The following is a 21,320-nucleotide window of genomic DNA, read 5'->3' on the forward strand; positions in this document are numbered from 1 at the left end:
ACTCTCTGCTTCCTGTTAGATAGCCAATCCACGCCAACACCTTACCCCTAACTCCGTGTACCCCAATCTTCTGCAGCAACCTTTTGTGAGGCACCGTATCGAGCGCCTTCTGGAAATCTAAAAACACCACATCCACCGGTTCCCCTCTGTCAACCGCACTAGTGACATCTTCATAAAAGTCCAGTAGATTCGTCAAACACGACTTTCCCTTCATGAATCCATGCTGCGTCTGCTTGATCGAACCATTCTTATTCAGGTGCTCTGTTATTTCCTCTTTAATAATGGACTCTAGCATCTTCCTAACTACGGACGTTAAGCTAACCGGCCTGTAGTTACCCGCCTTTTGTCTACTTCCTTTTTTAAACAGCGGCGTAACAGTAGCTGTTTTCCAGTCAGCCGGCACTACCCCAGAGTCCAGCGAATTTTGATAAATTACTACCAACGCATCTGCTATTACCTCAGCCATTTCTTTCAGTACCCTGGGATGCATTCCATCCGGGCCCGGGGACTTGTCTACCTTCAGTCCTATTAGTCTACCAAGCACCACCTCCTTAGTAACAGTAATTGTATTAAGGACCTCCCCTCCCACCAACTCTCGATCTCTAATATTCGGCAAACTATTTGTGTCTTCCACCGTGAAGACCGACACAAAGAACTTATTTAAAGTCTCAGCCATTTCCTCGTTTTCCAGTATTAAATCCCCTCTCTCATCTTCCAAGGGTCCAACATTCACTCTAGCCACTCTATTCCTTTTTATATACTTGTAAAAACTTTTACTATCATTTTTTATATTTTGAGCTAGTTTAGTTTCATAATCTATCTTTCCTTTCTTAATCGCTTTCTGAGTCGTTCTTTGTTTTTCTTTAAAGCTTTCCCAATCCACTAATTCTCCACTATTTTTGGCCACTCTGTACGCATCTGATTTTATTTTAATACTCCTTTATTTCCTTCGTTATCCACGTCTGGTTATCCTTTTTCTTACAGTCCTTTATCACCGGAATATATTTTTGCTGAGTACTTTAAAAAATCTCCTTAAAAATCCTCCACTGTTCCTCAGCTGTCCTACCTACCAGTCTGCTCGCCCAGTCTACATTAGCCAATTCCACCCTCATCCTATCGTACTCCCCTCTGTTCAAGCAGAGGACACTGGTTTGGGACCCTACTTTCTCACCCTCCATCTGTATCAGAAATTCCACCATATTATGATCACTCATCCCAAAAGGATCCTTCACAAGAAGATCCTTAATCCTACCTGTCTCATTGCACAGAACCAGATCCAAGATAGCTCGCTCTCTCGTAGGTTCTGTAACATACTGTTCAATGAAACAATCCCGACAGCATTCCAAGAACTCTTCCTCAAGCCCTCCACGTCCAATTTGAGTCGACCAATCAATATGTAGGTTAAAATCCCCCATGATTATTGCCGTTCCACTTTTGCACGCATCCATTATTTGCTTGTTTATAGCCCTCCCCACCTCTTATTATTTGGGGGCCTATAGACCACGCCTACCAGTGTCTTTCTCCCCCTACTATTCCTTATCTCCACCCACAACAATTCCACGTTTTGCTCCTTAGAGCCTATGTCGTCTCTCACTACCGTCCTGATATCCTTTATTAACAAAGCTACCCCACCTCCCTTTTCTACCTGTCTATCCTTCCTAAATGCCTGATAACCCTGTATATTCAGTTCCCAGTCCCGGTCACCCTGCAACCACGTTTCTGTGATGGACACTAGATCATATTCATTTGTATGGATTTGTGCCATCAACTCATTTACTTTGTTTCGAATGCTTCGTGCATTCAGGCAAAGTGTCTTTATGCCAGCCTTTATCTGGACCCGGTTTGTTGAAGCGCTACTAACATCTCCCAAGCTCTTCCTTTAGCTAGTTTCTTCACTATACTCCTGGCATTAGAGTAGACACCTCTCAATCCTATGGTCTGACCTCTCCCCTTCTCTGTTCCCAGTCCACCTGCCCTCTTGCACTGCCTATAACCCTTCTCTGTTTGCGAGCTACCTTCCTCACTCTGTCACGTCGCTTTGATCCCCTCCCCCCAACCTATCTAGTTTAAACTCTCCCCAGTGGCCTTAGCCAACCTTCCTGCCAGGATATTGGTCCCCCTGGGATTCAAGTGCCACCTGTTTTTAGTATACAGGTCACACCTGCCCCTAAAGAGGTCCCAATGGTCTAGGAACCTGAACCCCTGCACCATTCCCTCAGCCACACATTCATCCTCCACCTCACTCCATTCCTTTCCTCACCTTCCCGTGGCACAGGCAGCAATCCCGAGATTACTACCTTTGCTTTCCTCCTCAGCTGTCTCCCTAATTCCCTATACTCTTTTTTTCATGTTCCCTTCCCCCTTCTTACCCACATCAGCGGTACAAATATGTACCGCTACCTCCGGCTCCTCTCCCTCCCACCTCAGGATTTCTGGGACTCGCCCAGCGACATCCTGGATCCCAGCCCCAGGGAGGCAGACCACCATGCGAGACTCCCGCCTGCCTCCGCAAAATCGCCTGTCCGTCCCCCTGACTGTCGAGTCCCAGATTAATACCGCCTTCCTCCTCCTTTCCTTTGCCCTCTGAGTTACAGGGCCGGACTCCACCCCGGAGACATGGCCACTGCTGCTTCCCCCAGATGGGCTGTCCCCCCCCAACAGTAGTCAGACAGGAGTACTTGTTATGTAGGGGCACTTCCACCGGGGTGCTCTCAATCACCCGTGTTTTACCCTTCCTGGCTGTCACCCACTTGGCCTCCTCCCGTGGCCCTGGTGTGACCGCCAGAGGGACCTGGGGGTCCTTGTGCACGAATCGCAAAAACTCAGTCTGCAGGTGATCAAGAAGGCAAATGGAATGTTGGCCTTTATCGCGAGGGGGATAGAATATAAAAGCAGGGAGGTCTTGCTGCAACTGTACAAGGCACTGGTGAGGCCGCAACTGGAGTACTGTGTGCAGTTTTGGTCCCCTTATTTGCGAAAGGATATATTGGCCTTGGAGGGAGTGCAGAGAAGGTTCACCAGGTTGATACCGGAGATGAGGGGTGTAGCTTATGAGGAGAGATTAAACAGATTGGGTCTGTACTCGTTTGGAGTTTAGAAGGATGAGGGGTGATCTTATAGAGACATATAAGATAATGAAGGGGCTGGATAGGGTAGAGGTGGAGAGATTCTTTCCACTTAGAAGGGAAACCAGAACTAGAGGGCACAGCCTCAAAATAAGGGGGGGCCGGTTCAGAACAGAGTTGAGGGGGAACTTCTTCTCTCAGAGGGTGGTGAATCTCTGGAATTCTCTGCCCATTGAAGTGGTGGAGGCTTCCTCGTTGAATATGTTTAAATCACGGGTAGATAGTTTTCTGATCGATAAGGGAATTAGGGGATATGGGGAGCGGGCGGGTAAGTGGAACTGATTCGCTTCAGATCAGCCATGATCTTGTTGAATGGCGGGGCAGGCCCGAAGGGCCAGATGGCCTACTCCTGCTCCTATTTCTTATGTTCTTATGCTTTTTACTTCGAATCTTGAAGCATTGGTTTATATTTTCCTGGGAAAAAAACACGAATCCCACTATTCTTAATAAAATAGGAGCGATTTCCATAAGTCTTTTGGAGGCTGCAAGTGTAAGCAGAAATGTCACTGAAATGAATACGGTTCTAATTTTATGCATGGAGTCATTAAATATAAAACAATAGTTGTTTACTATGTATCGAGACTTGGTGAGGCAATTGTTGAGTATTCCTTTGCTGTGGACATCCTCCTGCAAGAAGGATACAGCAGTGAAAAGACTTGCTGGAATTATATCAGGAATGGGAGGGTATAACAATGGTTTAAAGTGATGATCAAAACTGGTCAAAAAATTGGGTCTTTTCCCCTGGAACAGAAATTATTAATTGACATCAAAAGTTAAGATTTTGAGCAGTTAATTGTTAATTCAGCAACTGTAAACTTTGTTTATTACAAAGGGGAAATTACAACTTCATGAAGGTTGTTAAATATGGAATATTTTACTACAGATAGCTTCAAGCTAAGGCTACACAACAACATAACTTGGGATAATTGGATCAGTATGTGCGAAGGAAGAGTGCAAAAGGATTTGGGGAAGTGAGATGCATACATAGCACCAATTAAGGAGTTGCTACAACCAAATAAACATTACAGCTTCTCTGTGCTGTAAATCCTTTTGCTTTTGAACTTCAGTGTTTTACTATTTAGTGAATATTTTTGGTGTGACATGTTTTGATATTGAGCAGACTTTCCAAGAGCTGGGACATTTGCCATTTATTACTGTGGTGTGAAACTGGAGAGAGAATGAAACATGTTTAAACAAGCAGCTTTCTCATTTCAAACTCTGTTTCCTGAGAAGTAATATATATAGTGTACAAAAGTAAAATGCTACAAGTGTTAAAAATCTGAAATAACAAACTACTGAAAATATTCAGATAAAGCAACACCTGGAAAGAGAACCTGTTCATGTATTAGGTCATTGCCCTTTCATCAAAACTAGAGCAAAATTAGAGATGTAACAAGCTTTATAAATACGGATGGGGAGTCCTGAAAGGCAAAGGTATAATAGGGTGTAAGGCAGGAGCAACTAAGGGAATAATAGCAAGCTAAAAGAGATGGAAATGGGACAAGTGAAGAAGGTGTAAATGAGAATAGTAGAAATATAGCAATGTCTGTCATTCAAGATGGGGATAGAGCTTCAGAATCTGCAATTGTTGAATTCAGTGAGTAGAAGGTTGTAAAGTGCCTAATTGAAAGATGTGATTATATTCCATGAAGCAGTGGAGGAGGTTAAGAACAGAGACCAGAATGCAGATTGACTGGAGAATTACAATGACAGGTGACCAACAGCTCCAGGTCACACTTATGAATTGACCTGAGATGTTCCACACGGCTATCATCCAATCTGCATAGAGAAGATGATGTACAGTGAATAAACCAAGCAACATCCTATTTCTCCATCCTCGATAATGGGAAGAGAAAAGGTAAAAGGGTAGATGGTGCATCTGCTGCTCTTGTGTGAAGGGTTGGGGGAGGGATTGAGGAATGGGCCATAGTTTTGAAGAAAGTTTGATGTCTTTAGAATGCTGAAAGGGTTGGGGAAGTCATGCTGTTTGGCAATGGAAGACGATCTGGAGCCTAATGGTGGATGCTGAGGAACCCTATTATGCTTCTGGGAGGAAAGGGAAGGAGTGACAGCAAAAGTGCAAAAAGTGATAACAGTTTGTGTTTTAAAATGGAACAAACACATGTCTTGTCACACATAGTGGAATTGAATGAATGATCAGTTGAGAAAAAAACTGACAGCAGAAGCACTAGTATGAAGGAGACATCATCTGAACAGAAAATTATCTTGATGCCTGGAACCAAAACATGACAAATTTTTAGAGGATGGAACAGAGCTTTTCCAGCAAATAAATGAGAGAAAAGTCAAGAAAGGAAATAATCAGGATGGACCATGGGAAGGGTGGAAACTGGAAGCAATGTTAAAATTCTCCAATTTGAGTCGAGTAGAAACAGCACCAACAGTTCAATATGTCAGAAAATGAGAGGACTTGACTGGAACTCCTACACAAAGGCTGGTCTAGGTAGGGCCCACACTATATCATAGCAACACCTTTTATGCGGAGTCAGGAGATGCTGTTCAGTGAAAGCAAGTTCAGCCAGGCAGAGGATGAGGACTGGTTGGACTTCCATCCAAGGAAGGAGAGAACCCTCCAGTCTTGTGCAGATGATGATGTAATCGGATTGGATGTCCATGCTTGGGGGAATATGACCAAACAAAATGGCAGAGGGCATCCAAAGTGTTGTGGATTTAAACAGGAAGAGACTGGACAAGGGAGGTAAAAGCTGAGATGGGGAGAAATCTGTCTGAGTCCTAGCTTATTCCATGTCAGTTACAACTGAAATTCCATCCTTCATTTAATGAATCTATCAGGATTGGAACTTTGCAAGATGTCCAGTATTTGAACCACTGCTTTCATGTATCTAAGGTAGCTTTGCGCTATCACATATGTGTCTCGATTGCTCTGGTACTGAAGCACTCTTATCTCAAAACTGCCCTGGTCCACTGTTTCATTTCATCAAGTGCTTCAACAAAAGGTGGCATGGGGCATAGTGGTTAGCACTGATGCCTCATAGTGCCAGGGACCCGGGTTCAATTCCAGGCTCGGGTCACTGTCTGTGTGGAGATTGCACATTTTCCTTGTGTCTGCGTGGGTTTCCTCCCACAGTCCAAAGATGTGTGCATTAGGTTGATTGGCCATGCTAAATTGACCCTACTGTTGGAATTAACAGGGTAAATAAGTGGTGTTACAGGAATAGGGCCTGGGTGGGATTGTGGTCAGTGCAGACTCGATGGGCCAAATGGCCTCCTTCTGCACTGTAGGGATTCTATGAAAAGACCGATTCTTTCTATTCAGTTTTAGGGATCTTTACCTGTGGTGCTGTTCCACTTTCCCCTGATCCATTTCTTCAAATTTCACCCCCTGCCTTGTTTTCATTATCTCTCCTGACCTTTATCTCTCTGACATCAAAGGCCTCAGCTTCACCCCCTTCCTCAAGCTTGGCCCAATGCTGAGCTTTTCTCTCTTCTGCCTCTGCACCCCCTTCTTTGACAGGAGACTTCCCACTGCATGTTCTCCCATTTTCAGGATTCATGTTCTGCCTGGAACCCTTTCCTCTGGCCTCTTGGCCAGCTCTAGATCTTTTTATTGAAAACTGCTTGTGACAGCCTACTAGGGAACAGGTAATTCTGGATCTGGTGATGTGTAATGACGGTAAGAAGTCTCACAACACCAGGTTAAAGTCCAACAGGTTTATTTGGTAGCAAATACCATAAGTTTTCGGAGCACTGCTCCTTCGTCAGATGGAGTGGAAATGATTTCCACTCCATCTGACGAAGGAGCAGTGCTCCGAAAGCTTATGGTATTTGCTACCAAATAAACCTGTTGGACTTTAACCTGGTGTTGTGAGACTTCTTACCGTGTTCACCCCAGTCCAACGCCGGCATCTCCACATGATGTGTAATGAGGCAGACTTGATTAGGGAAGGACATACTGGCACTGGAGCGGGTCCAGCGGAGATTCACACGGATGATCCCAGGAATGGTAGGCCTGACATACGATGAACGTCTGAGGATCGTGGGATTATATTCATTGGAGTTTAGGAGGTTGAGGGGAGATCTGATAGAAACTTACAAGATAATGAACGGCTTAGATAGGATGGACGTAGGGAAGTTGTTTCCATTAACAGGGGAGACTAGGACGTGGGGGCACAGCCTTAGAATAAAAGGGAGTCACTTTAGAACAGAGATGAGGAGAAATTTCTTCAGCCAGAGAGTGGTGGGTCTGTGGAATTCATTGCCACAGAGGGCTGTGGAGGCCGAGACGTTGAGCGTCTTCAAGACAGAAATTGATAAATTCTTGATTTCTCGAGGAATTAAGGGCTATGGGGAGAGAGCGGGTAAATGGAGTTGAAATCAGCCATGATTGAATGGTGGAGTGGACTCGATGGGCCGAATGGCCTTACTTCCGCTCCTATGTCTTATGGTCTTAAGGTGAAGGAACCCTTCAGGAGCAATGACCACAATATGATAGAATTTACCCTGCAGTTTGAGAGGGAGAAGCTGGAATCAAATTTAACGGTATTACAATTAAATAAAAGGTAACTACAAAGACATGAGGGAGGAGCTGGCCAGACATGATTGGAAAGGGAGCCTAGCAGGGAAGACAGTGGAACAGCAATGGCAGGAGTTTTTGAGAGTTATTCGGGAGGCACAACAGAAATTATCCCAAGGAGGAGGAAACATGCTAAGGGGAGGATGAGGCATCCATGGTTGACAAGGGAAGTCAAGGACAGCTTAAAAGCAAAAGAAAAAGCATACAAAGTGCCAAGGATTAGTGGGAAACCAGGGGATTGGGAAGCTTTTAAAAGCAAGCAGAGGACAACTGAAAAAGTAATAAGGGGGGAGAAGATGAAATATGAGTGTAAGCTAGCTAGTAATATAAAGAAGATAGGAAGAGTTTTTTTTCAATATATAAAAGGTAAGAGAGGCAAAAAATAGCCATTGGACCACTGGAAAATGAGGCTGGAGAAGTGATAATAGGAAACAAAGCAATGGCAGAGGAACTGACTAGTTACTTTACATCAGTCTTTACAATGGAAGGCACCAGCGGGATGCCAGAGCTCCAGGAGAGTCAGGGGCACAGGTGAGTCTAGTGATCATCACTAAGAAGGTTCTGGGGAAACTGAAAGGTCTGAAGGTGGATGAATCACCTAAACTGGATATACTACACCCCAGGGTTCTAAAAGATAGCTGAGGAAATTGTGGAGTCATTGGTGGTGATCTTTCAGGAATCACTGGAGGCAAGGAGGGTACCAGAGGACTGGAAAGTAGCTAATTTAACACCGCTGTTTAAGAAGGGAGGGAGGAAATTATAGGCCAGTTAGCCTGACTTCGGTCATTGACAAGAGTTTAGAGTCCATTATTAAAGGTGAGATCGCAGAGGACTTGGAAGTGGATGATAAAGTAGGACTGAGTCAACACGGCTTCATCAAGGGGAGGTCGTGTCTGACAAATCTGTTAGAGTTCTTTGAGGAGGTAACAAGAAAGTTAGATAAAGGAGAACCAGTGGACGTGATTTATTTAGATTTCCAGAAGGCCTTTGACAAGGTGCCGCATAGGGGACTGTTAAATAAGCTAAGTGCTCATGGTGTTAAGGGTAAGATCCTGGCAAAAATAGAGGATTGGCTGACTGGCAGAAGGCAGAGAGCGGGGATAAATGGGTCTTTCTCAGGATGGCAGCCGGTGACTAGTAGTGTGCCTCAGGGATCAGTGCTGGGACCACAACTTTTCACAATATACATTAACGATTTGGGGGAAGGAACTGAAGGCACTGTTGCTAAGTTTGCAGATGATACAAAGATATGTAGAGGGACAGGTAGTATTGAGGGAGCAGGGGAGCTGCAGAAGAACTTGGACAGGTTAGGAGAGTGGGCAAAGAAGTGGCAGATGGAATACAATGTGTGAGGTTATGCACTTTGGAAGGAAGAATGGAGGTATAGACTATTTTCTAAATGGGGAAATGCTTAGGAAATCAGAAACACAAAGGGACTTGGGAGTCATTGTTCAAGATTCTCTTAAGGTTAATGTGCAGGTTCAGTCGGCAGTTAGGAAGGCAAATGCAATGTTAGCATTCATGTCAAGAGGGCTAGAATACAAGAGCAGGATGTAGAACATAGAACATAGAAAGCCACAGCACAAACAGGCCCTTCGGCCCACAAGTTGCGCTGATCATATCCCTACCTCTAGGCCTATCTATAGCCCTCAATCCCATTAAATCCCATGTACTCATCCAGAAGTCTCTTAAAAGACCCCAACGAGTTTGCCTCCACCACCACCGACGTCAGCCGATTCCACTCACCCACCACCCTCTGAGTGAAAAACTTACCCCCGACATCTCCTCTGTACCTACCCCCCAGCACCTTAAACCTGTGTCCTCTCGTAGCAACCATTTCAGCCCTTGGAAATAGCCTCTGAGAGTCTACCCTTCTCCAGACCTCTCAACATCTTGTAAACCTCTATCAGGTCACCTCTCATCCTTCGTCTCTCCAGGGAGAAGAGACCAAGCTCCCTCAACCTATCCTCATAAGGCATGCCCCCCAATCCAGGCAACATCCTTGTAAATCTCCTCTGCACCCTTTCAATGGCTTCAACATCTTTCCTGTAATGAGGTGACCAGAACTGCGCGCAGTACTCCAAGTGGGGTCTAACCAGGGTCCTATAAAGCTGCAGCATTATCTCCCGACTCCTAAACTCAATCCCTCAATTAATGAAGGCTAGTACGCCGTACGCCTTCTTGACCGCATCCTCCACCTGCGAGGCCGATTTAAGAGTCCTATGGACCCAGACCCCAAGGTCCTTCTGATCCTCTACACTGCTAAGAATGGTACCCTTCATATTATACTGCTGCTTCATCCCATTGGATCTGCCAAAATGGATCACTACACACTTATCCGGGTTGAAGTCCATCTGCCACTTCTCCGCCCAGTCTTGCATTCTATCTATGTCTCGCTGCAACTTCTGACATCCCTCCAAACTATCCACAACACCACCTACCTTGGTGTCGTCAGCAAACTTACCAACCCATCCCTCCACTTCCTCATCCAGGTCATTTATGAAAATGACAAACAGCAATGTACTTCTAAGGCTGTATCAGGCTCTGGTCAGACCCCATTTGGAGTATTGTGAGCAGTTTTGGGCCCCATATCTAAGGAAGGATGTGCTGGCCTTGGAAAGGGTCCAAAGGAGGTTCACAAAAATGATCCCTGGAATGAAGAGCTTGTCGTATGAGGAACGGTTATGGACTCTTGATCTGTACTCGTTGGAGTTTAGAAGGATGAGGGGGGATCTTATTGAAACTTACAGGACACTGAGGCCTGGATAGAGTGGAGGTGGAGAGTATGTTTCCACTAGTAGGAAAAACTAGAACCAGAGGGCACAACCTCAGGCTAAAGGGACGATCCTTTAAAACAGAGATGAGGAATTTCCTCAGCCAGAGAGTAGTGAATCTGTGGAACTCTTTGCCACAGAAGGCTGTGGAGGCCAGGTCATTGAGTGTCTTTAAGACAGATAGATAGATCCTTGATTAATAAGGGGATCAAGGGTTATAGGGAAAGGGCAGGAGAATGGGAATGAGAAAAGTATCAGCATGATTGAATGGCGGAGCAGACTCAATGGGCCAAGTGGCCTAATTCTGCTCCTATGTCTTATGGTGTTATGGACATCAGCCATCCCAGTGATTCTGCACCAATCTCATTCTATCTCTTGTAAGTGCAACATTTTTCTCGCTGGTTCAATCCTAACATTGTCTTTAAACCTGCTGATAGTGGTGGCACTGTTTAGTGAACTGTCCTCTACCTAGTTGAGGCTGAATGCCAAATTTGACATCCTCCACCTCTTCCTTGAACTCCCCCCCCACCCCCCCCCTCCCCCCCGCCCCCCACCTACCTCCACCACCACTAAGCATCTAACCATTGTTTCCAAAATTGTCACCGACCTCGCCTCAAGATATTTTCCTTCCATGCTCTCTTGACCTTATGGTCCCCAAATCTGCACGGCCCTCTTTCACCTTCTTCCCAAGACCAACAAGCAGGAACTGCCTTAATATATCCTCTGTTTCAGCCTTACCCTCACAGACCTGATCAATGTCTATCTCACTTCCAGTAAGAAGTCTCACAACACTAGGTTAAAGGTGAGCCTGATGAAGGAGCAGTGCTCCAAAAGCTCATGCTACCAAATAAACCTGTTGGACTTTAATCTGGTGTTCTGAGACTTCTTAGTGCCTACCCCAGTCCAACACCGGCATCTCCACATCATATCTCACTTCCCTACATCCAAACCCGCTCCCCCCCATCACCACTAAAATTTCTTGGATCTAACTTTTTTTTTACATAGAACATAGAATCCCTATAGTGCAGAAGGAGGCCATTCAGCCCATCGAGTCTGCACCAACCACAATCCCACCCAGACCCTATTCCTGTAACCACATATTTACCCTGCTAATTCCCTGACACTAGGGTCAATCTAGTATAGTCAATCAACCTAACCCGCACATCTTTGGACTGTGGGAGAAAACCCACGCAGACACGGGGAGAATGTGCAAACTCCACACTAACAGTGACCCAAGGACAGAATCAAACCCGGGTCCCGGGCGCTGTGCAGCAGCAGTGCTGACCACTGCGCCACCGTGCCATTCCCATGGATGCCACGTCCTTCAAAATCTCCATCCCCCACCAGGACTGCCCTGCGGGCATTCTTGAATGGAGGCTGACAAACAGTTCCCATCCACCACTTCCACCCTCTGCCTGGCTTCTTCACTCCCTTGAGATAAAAAGGTGACAAGGGAACCCAAATAGGTCCAGACTATAATTGAAACAGGAAATTGAAAACTCAGTAGCTCAGAGAACTTCATTTGAGAGAGCTAAGTGAGTTAAGGTTACAGGGCAATGACCTAGAATCAAAAAAAAGTTTCTTTCACCACAGACGCTACCTGTCTTGCTGAGTATATCAACTACTATCCACAAATATCTTGTCTTACACTAGTCTACCCTGCTTCCTGTCAGGACTTCATTTCGTTCTCAGTTTCTCTTGTCTCCACTGCATTTGTTCCAAATCAGTTCTTCCTTTTCCAAACCAAGGATTCCTCTCCTGGACAATTGCATATGTTCCATTTCATGTGAACCCCCCTGCCCGCCCGCCCTCCCTCCCCTCAACCACAAAGAATACCAATTAATACTAAATTAAAAATGTTATCAAAAAGTTACTTTAACTTTCCTTATGCTAACATTCATGATTTTACTTCTGACCTCGCTCATATTGTGTTTTTATTGATCTAACTTTTTGTCTCCTACCTAATCTAACCTGTGCTATTATCTCTAAAATATTTAGAATTAAATACTCAGAACATTTGTTTCTGGCTTATACATACATTTTGGAAACAAGACAGTTTTTAATTTCCTCATCAAAAGCTGATGGAAAACCTAGAATATTGACATGGTCACATCAAAGTTGATTTGAGCTGAAATGTTGAGATACGTCTGATATACATCAAAAGGAAGTCTTATGAACATTCAATTCTGACAACGCTTTGATACAAAATTATTGGGCAGTGGGACATTAGAAGTATGCAGTCTCAAATGTTTACTGATAACCTATTTTTTAGTTTGGATGCTGCAAACCGCAGAGAATCTTGGTCTGGAACAATCAGCATTAATATTCCCAATTGCAATGGGGAGCAGTAAGGGTTTTGGAAAGATTCCAGTCTTCAAATCATGGTATAAATAGAGCATGAAAATGCTTAACATTCTCCTCCATGAAGCTGATTAACGTGGCCTCTTGCATTTCATAAAGAGAACAGGGTAAAAATACAATCCTTAACCTGTCTCATACAAATCAGTACATATTAATTAGCTTAATTCTCAAATTCAGAACTTTTCTGTTTGAAACCCCACAAAACCAGAAGTTTGTTGCAGGAAAAGTTAATTTTTTTTGCCAATATTATGAAAATAAAATCATACACTGTGTGTGGGGAGGGAGGGGGAATCAAAAGGATATAAAGTCATGTCATGTAGGATAAGCAGTTTCCATATAAGGGAAGATATCTGCTGACAGAGAGTGAGTAATATTTGCTGTTGTTCTTGAAGATTCCATGTGGAAGCCTAGAATCTAGGTGACCTTGTTTTAGCATCACTTAAGCACATCTGTCAGAGATGTTTCTGCCACATTTTCCCACTGTTCCATTTATATCCTGGTTATGCTGGGACTAATGGTTGAGTTTATGAAAGTTGATTTGAGTGTTCCTTCAAATGATAAATATTGTGTATGCTTCAGCAATGATGTTCTTTAGAAACAATGAATGGGATGTGGTGAACAATTTTGCACATTTAAGTCCAGTTTGAAGCACTCATGACAAGTGCAGTACAAGACCTGGAAAGTGCCAAAAGTGAGACAATTGGAGTGTTCCCCTACCGACATGCAATCCCTTTATTGTTGAAAAACTACCAAGTAAGGCATTGTTTAAAAAAAGCCAAAGAATGACTCACAAATAATGATGAACAAAGTAAAATTGGATATTAATTTATGCCTGAAAATCTTATTAGGACTCCCCTTTTACTCTAGTTCAGTGCTTCAACTGAATTTAGTAAGATTCAAAAATCTTGTGTTGTTTTAATAGTGTTTACATAAAAATAAATGTTTTATTTATTGTCAATGTGCCATTTTTATCCCTCACCCCTTAATCCTTGGAGACAATGAAATATGTTGAAGTATGACTTCATGCGGTATTTGGTTCAAATTATAATCCTAAAAACTACCTCTAGCAAATGTTTTTGCTATTTGGTCCTGGGAGTGGGGGAGTGAGAGGAGATGGGAGGGGGATATCACAGTTGATCTCAATTCTACTTCACCCAGCATACACACACAGCTTTCTAGTACAAGTCACCAGATAGCAGTAAAAGCTAAAGACTTGGCTGATTTATTGGTGTTGATCAATAGAAATACCACCACCACCCTCGCTGACGCCAGTTTAGGTGGCACAGACAAGCAGTTAAGCCAGAGCTTTTCTGATCTACATGACTTAGTAACATGCTGCCTTTACCAACCAAGCCTTCAGGACAACTCCACATACACTATGTTCATCTAAAATTACTTTGTCTTTCAAATATACTATTTTCAATTAAAAGAAAATAACATAATTAGGTTCCAATAAATGAGGGAGTGTAAGAAAGTAACACCACAGCTCCTCATTAACTTTAAATGTGGGGGATAAGGAAAGAGATGCAGAGGCAACTATTCAGATGATTTCAATAACAAGTAGTCCATAAGCTCCTCATTCTTGCTGGAATGTGAGGGGTGGGAGTGAAGGAGACTGGGGAGAAGGGTTTTCGAACCTATGGTTATGGCTAGCCTTGTGGCAGAGGATGCATGTTACAGTGCTATACAAAAAGTCAGCATAAACATTGCTATGCAAATATATTTTGATAGTGAAGCAAGTTAAATCACCACACAAAACACTGGAAATTCAGCACCTGACATGTGATCCTGCAGGTACAGGACCCCCTTAACCCTCATGAAATGTAAGCACACATCTTAGAAAAAAAACTTTATTACATTATGAATTCTAAAGCTTTTGGGAATACATAGATATAAAAAAAATTCATATTAAGAGTTATTATTTGACGAACTGTCGAGGATGAATCATCTAAAATGAGATCTACACTGCAGTTATGCTGTCAGTTCCACTGTATCTTTGCCAATGTTGCACCAAGCTTTTTGGCACACTGGCACAGACGGATACTTGCATAATATAGAACTGCTTCTGTTATTGAATAAGCTCTAGATGGTGATAAATCACCCTATTTCTGTGGAGTGGATATGGTAACAACCGAGCAATCTGAACATGCAGGATTTAGGAATGGATCTGTTGCTGAGAAATTGCAGTCCTTTGCCATTTTAGCCATGAATTGTCACACCAGCAGCTGTGCCAAAACACCATGCATGCAAGTTCCACTGTGAAGAACCAGACAGCTCTACTTCTAAAGGAACACTTTCTTAGGAGTTACTCAAGTTAAAAAAAACTTGGACAGTGTTGACGCACAGCATGAGCCCAGGATTCTTTGTTACAAGAATTTCTCCAATGTTGCTACGTAAAAGGCTGCATCATTGGTGCTGGAGAAAGCAAGAACACTTCCAAATGGTAGCCTTGTTTTATTCCTGCCTTGGATTCTGAATTGCTCTGAAGAAATTAACAACAACTGACTTATTTGATGCATAAGTCAGCGTAAAAATGGAATGCACTTTCCTCCCACAGGAAGGCATGGCAGTCATCACTTTCTGCTTGTATAATTGCTGAAAAGTTGTTAGTAGGAGCTGGTGGATGCTATGCAAAGACCTTCCTTTAGTAGTTAAGAGCAGCCTTCCAAACACTACCATACTAATGCAAAATTCTGAACTTCTCTGCTCAAAGTAAAGTTAATGTATTAGCCACAAGTAGGCTTACATTAACACTGCAATCAAGTTACTGTGAAAATCCCCTAGTCGCCACACTCTGGCACCTGTTCGGGTACACTGAGGGAGAATTTAGCATGGCCAATGCACCGAACCAGCACATCTTTCAGACTGTGGGAGGAAACCGGAGCACCCGAAGGAAATTCATGCAGACACAGGGAGAACATGCAGACTCCGCACAGGCAGTGACCCAAGCCAGGAATCAAACCCAAGTCCCCCCTGGCACTGTGAGGCAGTTGTGCTAACCACGTCAATGTTGTGGAATTAAACAGACACCCACTTAGAATACCAGATGCTGAAGTGATCTGTCCACAGACCAGATATAGAATAGATTACATGCACAGCAGTACCTACTCACTATCTTATCTCCAATGTCAAGGATACTATCAGAAGCAGCCCTGTCAAACATAGCAATTTAAGAAGTCTCACAACAATGACAGGATTGTGGAAGGCATCATGTTCCCGTTGGGATTGGAGGTTTCTTGGGTGCTTTTCATCTCTGGGAATTGTGAATGATAAATATCAGGAACCCACTTTTGAGTCTAGCAATGGAAACAATTACTTCTCAGTTTGCCCATGAAGGCCAGTAATGGGTTTCCTTATTGTTAGCCCCTATGGGTTATCTCCCACTATTAGGGGTTGTGTAAGGGGATGGAGGAGGGATTGGTTTGTGTTTCTTTTGCATTTCACAATAGCTCCCTCTAATTCTCCTGCACTACCTGGCAGCCTTTAGGTTGTCTCTATTCTATTTTGATCAGAGATGATAATTTGCAGTACTGCACCATCCAAAGATCCTGTCATTTACAATATAAAAGTTATATGAAAGATTACGCTACAAAGCAAAAAAAAAACTGCAGCTGCTTGAAATTTGAAATAAAAACAAAATGCTTGAAATACTCAGCAGGTCAGGCAGTATTTGTGAAGAGGGAAACAAACTTCACATTAAAAGTCAATGATTTTTCATCAGAACTGGAAAAAGTTAAGAGTCAAAAGTTAAGAGTTAAGTTTAATAGGCTTTAAGCAAGAGTTGCAGATCTAGATGGGAAGAGATTGGATAAAGAGAGCGTCAATATAGGAAGAAATCAGTTCCAGGGGACCAAATGCAGATTCTTGGCAGAACACCTCCATTGGTATGACCTTGAGCTTCCAGTCCGTGCCTCATTCTGACCTCACTGTCCTCAACTCCGATACTGTTCCCGTGAAACTCAAGGGAATCTTGAGGCACAGCACCCCAGCTTTTGATTAAGAATTTTACGACTTTCCAGGCTCAACATGAATTCAACAATTTCAAATTCTAATCGCTGCTTCCATTTTTATTCTTGGGTAGCAACTATTGGTGAATGTTCTACTCTATTTTCACTTCCTATATATCCATCTTATGTTCATCTACTTGTACCATTACTAGCCCCATTTCCCTTGCCATAAGACCATAAGACATAGGAGCAGAATTAAGCCACTTGGCCCATCGAGTCTGCTCCACCATTCAATCATGGCTGAAATTTTTCTCATCCCCATTCTCCTGCCTTTTCCCCATAAGCCCTGATCCCCTTATTAATCAAGAACCTATCTATCTCTGTCTTAAAGATACTCAATGACCTAGCCTCCACAGCCTTCTGCGGCAAAGAGTTCCACAGATTCACCACTCTCTGGTTGAAGAAATTCCTCCTCATCTCTGTTTTAAAGAATCGTCCCTTTAGCCTGAGGTTGTGCCCTCTGGTTCTAGTTTTTCCTACTAGCGGAAACATCCTCTCCACGTCCACACTATCCAGGCCTCACAGTATCCTGTAAGTTTCAATAAAATCCTCCCTCACCCTTCTAAACTCCATTGAGTACAGGCCCAGAGTCCTCAACCGTTCCTCACACAACAAGCTCTTCATTCCAGGGATCATTCTTGTGAACCTCCTCTGGACCCTTTCCAAGGCCAGCACATCCTCCCTTAGATAGGGGGCCCAAAACTGCTCACAATACTCCAAATGGAATCTGACTAAAACTGTATACAGCCTCAGAAGTACATCCCTGCTCTTGTATTCTAGCCCTCTCGACATGAATGCTAACATTGCATTTGCCTTCCTAACTGCCGACTGAACCTGCACGTTAACCTTAAGAGAATCTTGAACAATGACTCCCAAGTCCTTTTGTGTTCCTGATTTCCTAAGCATTTTCCCATTTAGAAAATAATCTATGCCTCCATTCCTCCTTCCAAAACCTCACACTTTTCCACATTGTATTCCATCTGCCACTTCTTTGCCCACTCTTCTAACCTGTCCAAGTCCTTCTGCAGCCCCTCTGCTTCCTCAGTACTACCTGTCCCTCTACATATCTTTGTATCAACTGCAAACTTAGCAACAGTGCCTTCAGTTCCTTCCTCCAAATCATTAATGTATATTGTGAAAAGTTGTGGTCCCAGCACTGACCTCTGAGGCACATCACCAGTCACCGGCTGCCATTCTGAAAAAGACCCCTTTATCCCCACTCCTACCTTCTGCCAGTCAGCCAATCTTCTATCCATGCCAGGATCTTACCCTTAACGCCACGGGAACTTAACTTATTTAACAGTCTCCTATGCAGCACCTTGTCAAAGGCCTTCTGGAAATCTAAATAAATCACGTATCCTTTATCTAACTTCCTTGTTGCCACCTCAAAGAACAGATTTGTCAGATGCATTTGAGCCATCATTCTGTTCCAAAAAACATCAGCCATCCCCTGCCTTAGCCTTTGCTTAACACCTTTTACATATCTGAACTTTTTGCTCCCAGTTCTGATAGAAAGTCACTGACCTAAAGCAATTAAGTTTGTTTCTCCCTCCACAGATGCTGCCTAACCTGCTGAGTATTTCCAGCATGTTCAGCTTTTATTTGTGGTGAAGTCCAGGGGTTGGGGAGAGGAAAGGGGGGGAGGGGGCAGTGTCCCATTATGTGATGTAAAACAGAAACTTCTGGATAAACTCAGCAGCATCTGTGGAGGGAGAAAAACACAGTTAATGTTTCCGGTCCACTGATCTTCTACAGATGTTGCCAGACCTAAAATTTTGAAGTTTATTTATTAGTGCCACCAGTAGGCTTACATTAACACTGCAATGAAGTTACTATGAAAATCCCCTAGTTGCCTCACTCCAGTGCCTGTTTGGGTACACTGTGGGAGAATTTAAAGTTTATTTATTAGTCACAAGGCTTACACTAACACTGCAATGAAGTTACTGTGAAATTCCCCTAGTCGCCACCCTCCAGCGCCTGTTCGGGTCAATGCACTTAACCAGCACGTCTTTCAGACTGTGGGAGGAAACCGGAGCACCTGGAGGAAACCCACACAGACACGGGGAGAACGTGCAAACTCCACACAGACAGTGACCCAAGCTGGGAATCGAACCCGGGTCATGTGAGGCAGCAGTGCTAACCACTGTACCAGATACTGAATTTATCCAGCATTTTCTGTTTTTATTTAAGATTTCCAGCATTCACAAGATATTGTTTTTATCCCATTATGTGATATTGCTCAGGGAGTGAAAAAAAGTGCAAATAGCAATTTTATGCATATGTTTCACAATACTTTTCACTGTGTGCTAATACATGTGACAATAATAAATCAAATCAAATCAAATAATCAAAGCGAAATGGAAAGTTTGAAAATTACATTTGTTAGAGGGGAGGTTGCTTTCAATGTTAACTCCAGCAGCACCTTTTAGCCAGGATCCTTGCTCAGTTCATTCTTCTGCAGCACCCCTTAACCAGGATCCTTGCTCAGTTCATTCTTCTGCAGCACCTCTTCACCAGGATCCTTGCTCAGTTCATTCTTCTGCAGCACCTCTTCACCAGGATCCTTGCTCAGTTCATTCTTCTCTGGAGTTTCAATGTCCCTGTGTTGTTCCACTGGCTCGGCCGTGCTCTCTGGCGGCGGTGGGGGTCTGTCGCTGGCCGGGGGGCGGTAGTCAGCCCACCTGCCCACCCTCCTGACCTCCTCGGCCACCGCGGGGGCGTTCCTGCAGGGGTTGCGGTCGTAGATGATCAGCTTGAGGTTGGGCAGGTGGCTGAGGCTGGGGAAGGAGCGGATCTGGTTGCGGTCCACGTCGATGATCTCCAGGCTGGGCATGTGGAGCAGCACGGCGGGGAAGTCGCACAGCTGGTTGTCGGCCAGCCAGATGCTGTGCAGCTCCGGCAGGCGGCGCAGCTCGCCGGGCAGCCCCTCCAGCTGGTTGCAGCCGGCGTGCAGCACCCGCAGGCGGTGCAGCTGGCCCAGCACCGCGGGCAGCCGCTCGAAGCGGTTCCCCTCGATCCACAGCGTGTGCAGCTCGGCCAGCGAGCCCAGCTCGGGCGGCAGCCCGCACAGCGCGTTGTTGCCCAGGTAGAGGATGGAGAGCTGGCGGAGGCGGCACACCGGCCGGGGCAGCTCCCGGAAAGAGTTGAAGTCCAGCGCCAGGATCTGCAGGCAGCCCAGCAGCTGGAACTCGGGCGGGAGGCTGCTGAGGTTATTGTTGCTCAGGTACAGCCTCATCAGCTCAGTGAAGGCGCAGAGCTGCAGGGGGAACCTCCTCAGATGCTTCCCACTCAAATCCATCATCTTATCCGGGGGCATCTCCTCCAAGTCGCCCCCCAGCAGCAACTTCTGGCAGGATTTGGAAGGGAAGAATGCGAGGACAGACATAATAGCATTCCCCATTCCAACTACATGTTTCACTGGAATCAAACACCAGCGCTCCTGGAAGGCAGGATGCTGCTACTGAGCCTTTCAAAGTTCCCCCTCAAGCTTTTAAGTGAAGGCTTGGGATTGCAGACAGTGTTGCTGATAACTGCAGGAATGCGCGTTGACCGTGACCTGACAGTGAGGACCATATAAGTTAAGCTTCACTGTTAAGAATCCAGCACACACTCTGCTACCTCCTTCCTTATCTCCAGACCCTAGTGGTGCTTGTCAGAGACATTCGCCAAAGCAGAGTACAGCAGCTATTCAATATCCACCGAAATGCATGTGGCCAAATCTATCGCACACACAGCTTCATTTTTATACTTCAGACAACGTTTAATGCAAGCCAGATCCCCCAAAACGAATGTCCTTACACATTGCTTGTTCTAAGTTTCATAAAATAAGATGTGTTGCAGACGAGAATTTATATATTAATTTTATCAATGAAAATGTTTATTCCTTTCTGTCTCGTGCATCTTTTGATTGGATGTACAGGAATGCTGACACACACAGGACAGAAGCCAACTCTGCTTCTTGTCATTTTTTTTCCAGAATGCCAGCCTGTGATACATTAACCATAGAGGCATTCAGCATAAATAAAGCCCCTTCAGCCCTTGCACTGGCCAAAGACAACTCACCTAACTATTCTAATCCATTTCCCAGCGGTTTTCTGCTTATATTTTTGGTTGCTCGCCAGGTGTTATTCTCCAAAGCTAACCCCCTAACACCCCCCACCCTCCCGCCCCACATTCGTTTCAATTTTGGTCGGGTTCATTTCATCCATAGAATCCCACCAATGCAGAAGGAGGCCATTCGGCCCATCTAGTCTGCACCAACTCTCCGGCAGAGCATCTTACCCAGGCCCACCCGCCACCCCACCCCATAACCCCACATATTTACCCCAGTAATCCCCCTAATCTACATGTCTTGGGACACTAAGGGATAATTTAGCAGGGCCAATCCACCTAACCTGCACATCTTTGGACTGTGGGAGGAAACCAAAGTACCCGGTGGAAACACATGCAGACACGGGGAGAATGTGCAAACTCCACACAGACAGTCACCCAAGGCCGGAAT

At 44.6% G+C, this 21,320-nt stretch overlaps 1 protein-coding gene across 1 annotated transcript; it reads right to left on the minus strand.

The window, feature by feature from the left end:
• Positions 1-3,491: 3,491 nt before the first annotated feature.
• Positions 3,492-20,504, minus strand: lrrc10 (leucine rich repeat containing 10). Its single transcript, XM_078219776.1, has 2 exons — positions 19,197-20,504; positions 3,492-3,539 (listed from the first exon to the last, which is right to left on the minus strand). The coding sequence occupies exon 1, from the start codon at positions 20,217-20,219 to the stop codon at positions 19,287-19,289; it is 933 nt and encodes a 310-aa protein (XP_078075902.1). The 5' UTR covers positions 20,220-20,504; the 3' UTR covers positions 3,492-3,539; positions 19,197-19,286.
• Between the last annotated feature and the right edge of the window lie 816 nt (positions 20,505-21,320).

The sequence above is a fragment of the Mustelus asterias genome, chromosome 9 (assembly GCF_964213995.1).
Source record: "Mustelus asterias chromosome 9, sMusAst1.hap1.1, whole genome shotgun sequence".
NCBI lineage: Eukaryota > Metazoa > Chordata > Chondrichthyes > Carcharhiniformes > Triakidae > Mustelus > Mustelus asterias.

Excerpts from the sequence above, each read along its gene's own strand:
- lrrc10 (XM_078219776.1), bottom strand. The coding sequence starts at position 20,219 with ATGGGGAATGCTATTATGTCTGTCCTCGCATTCTTCCCTTCCAAATCC.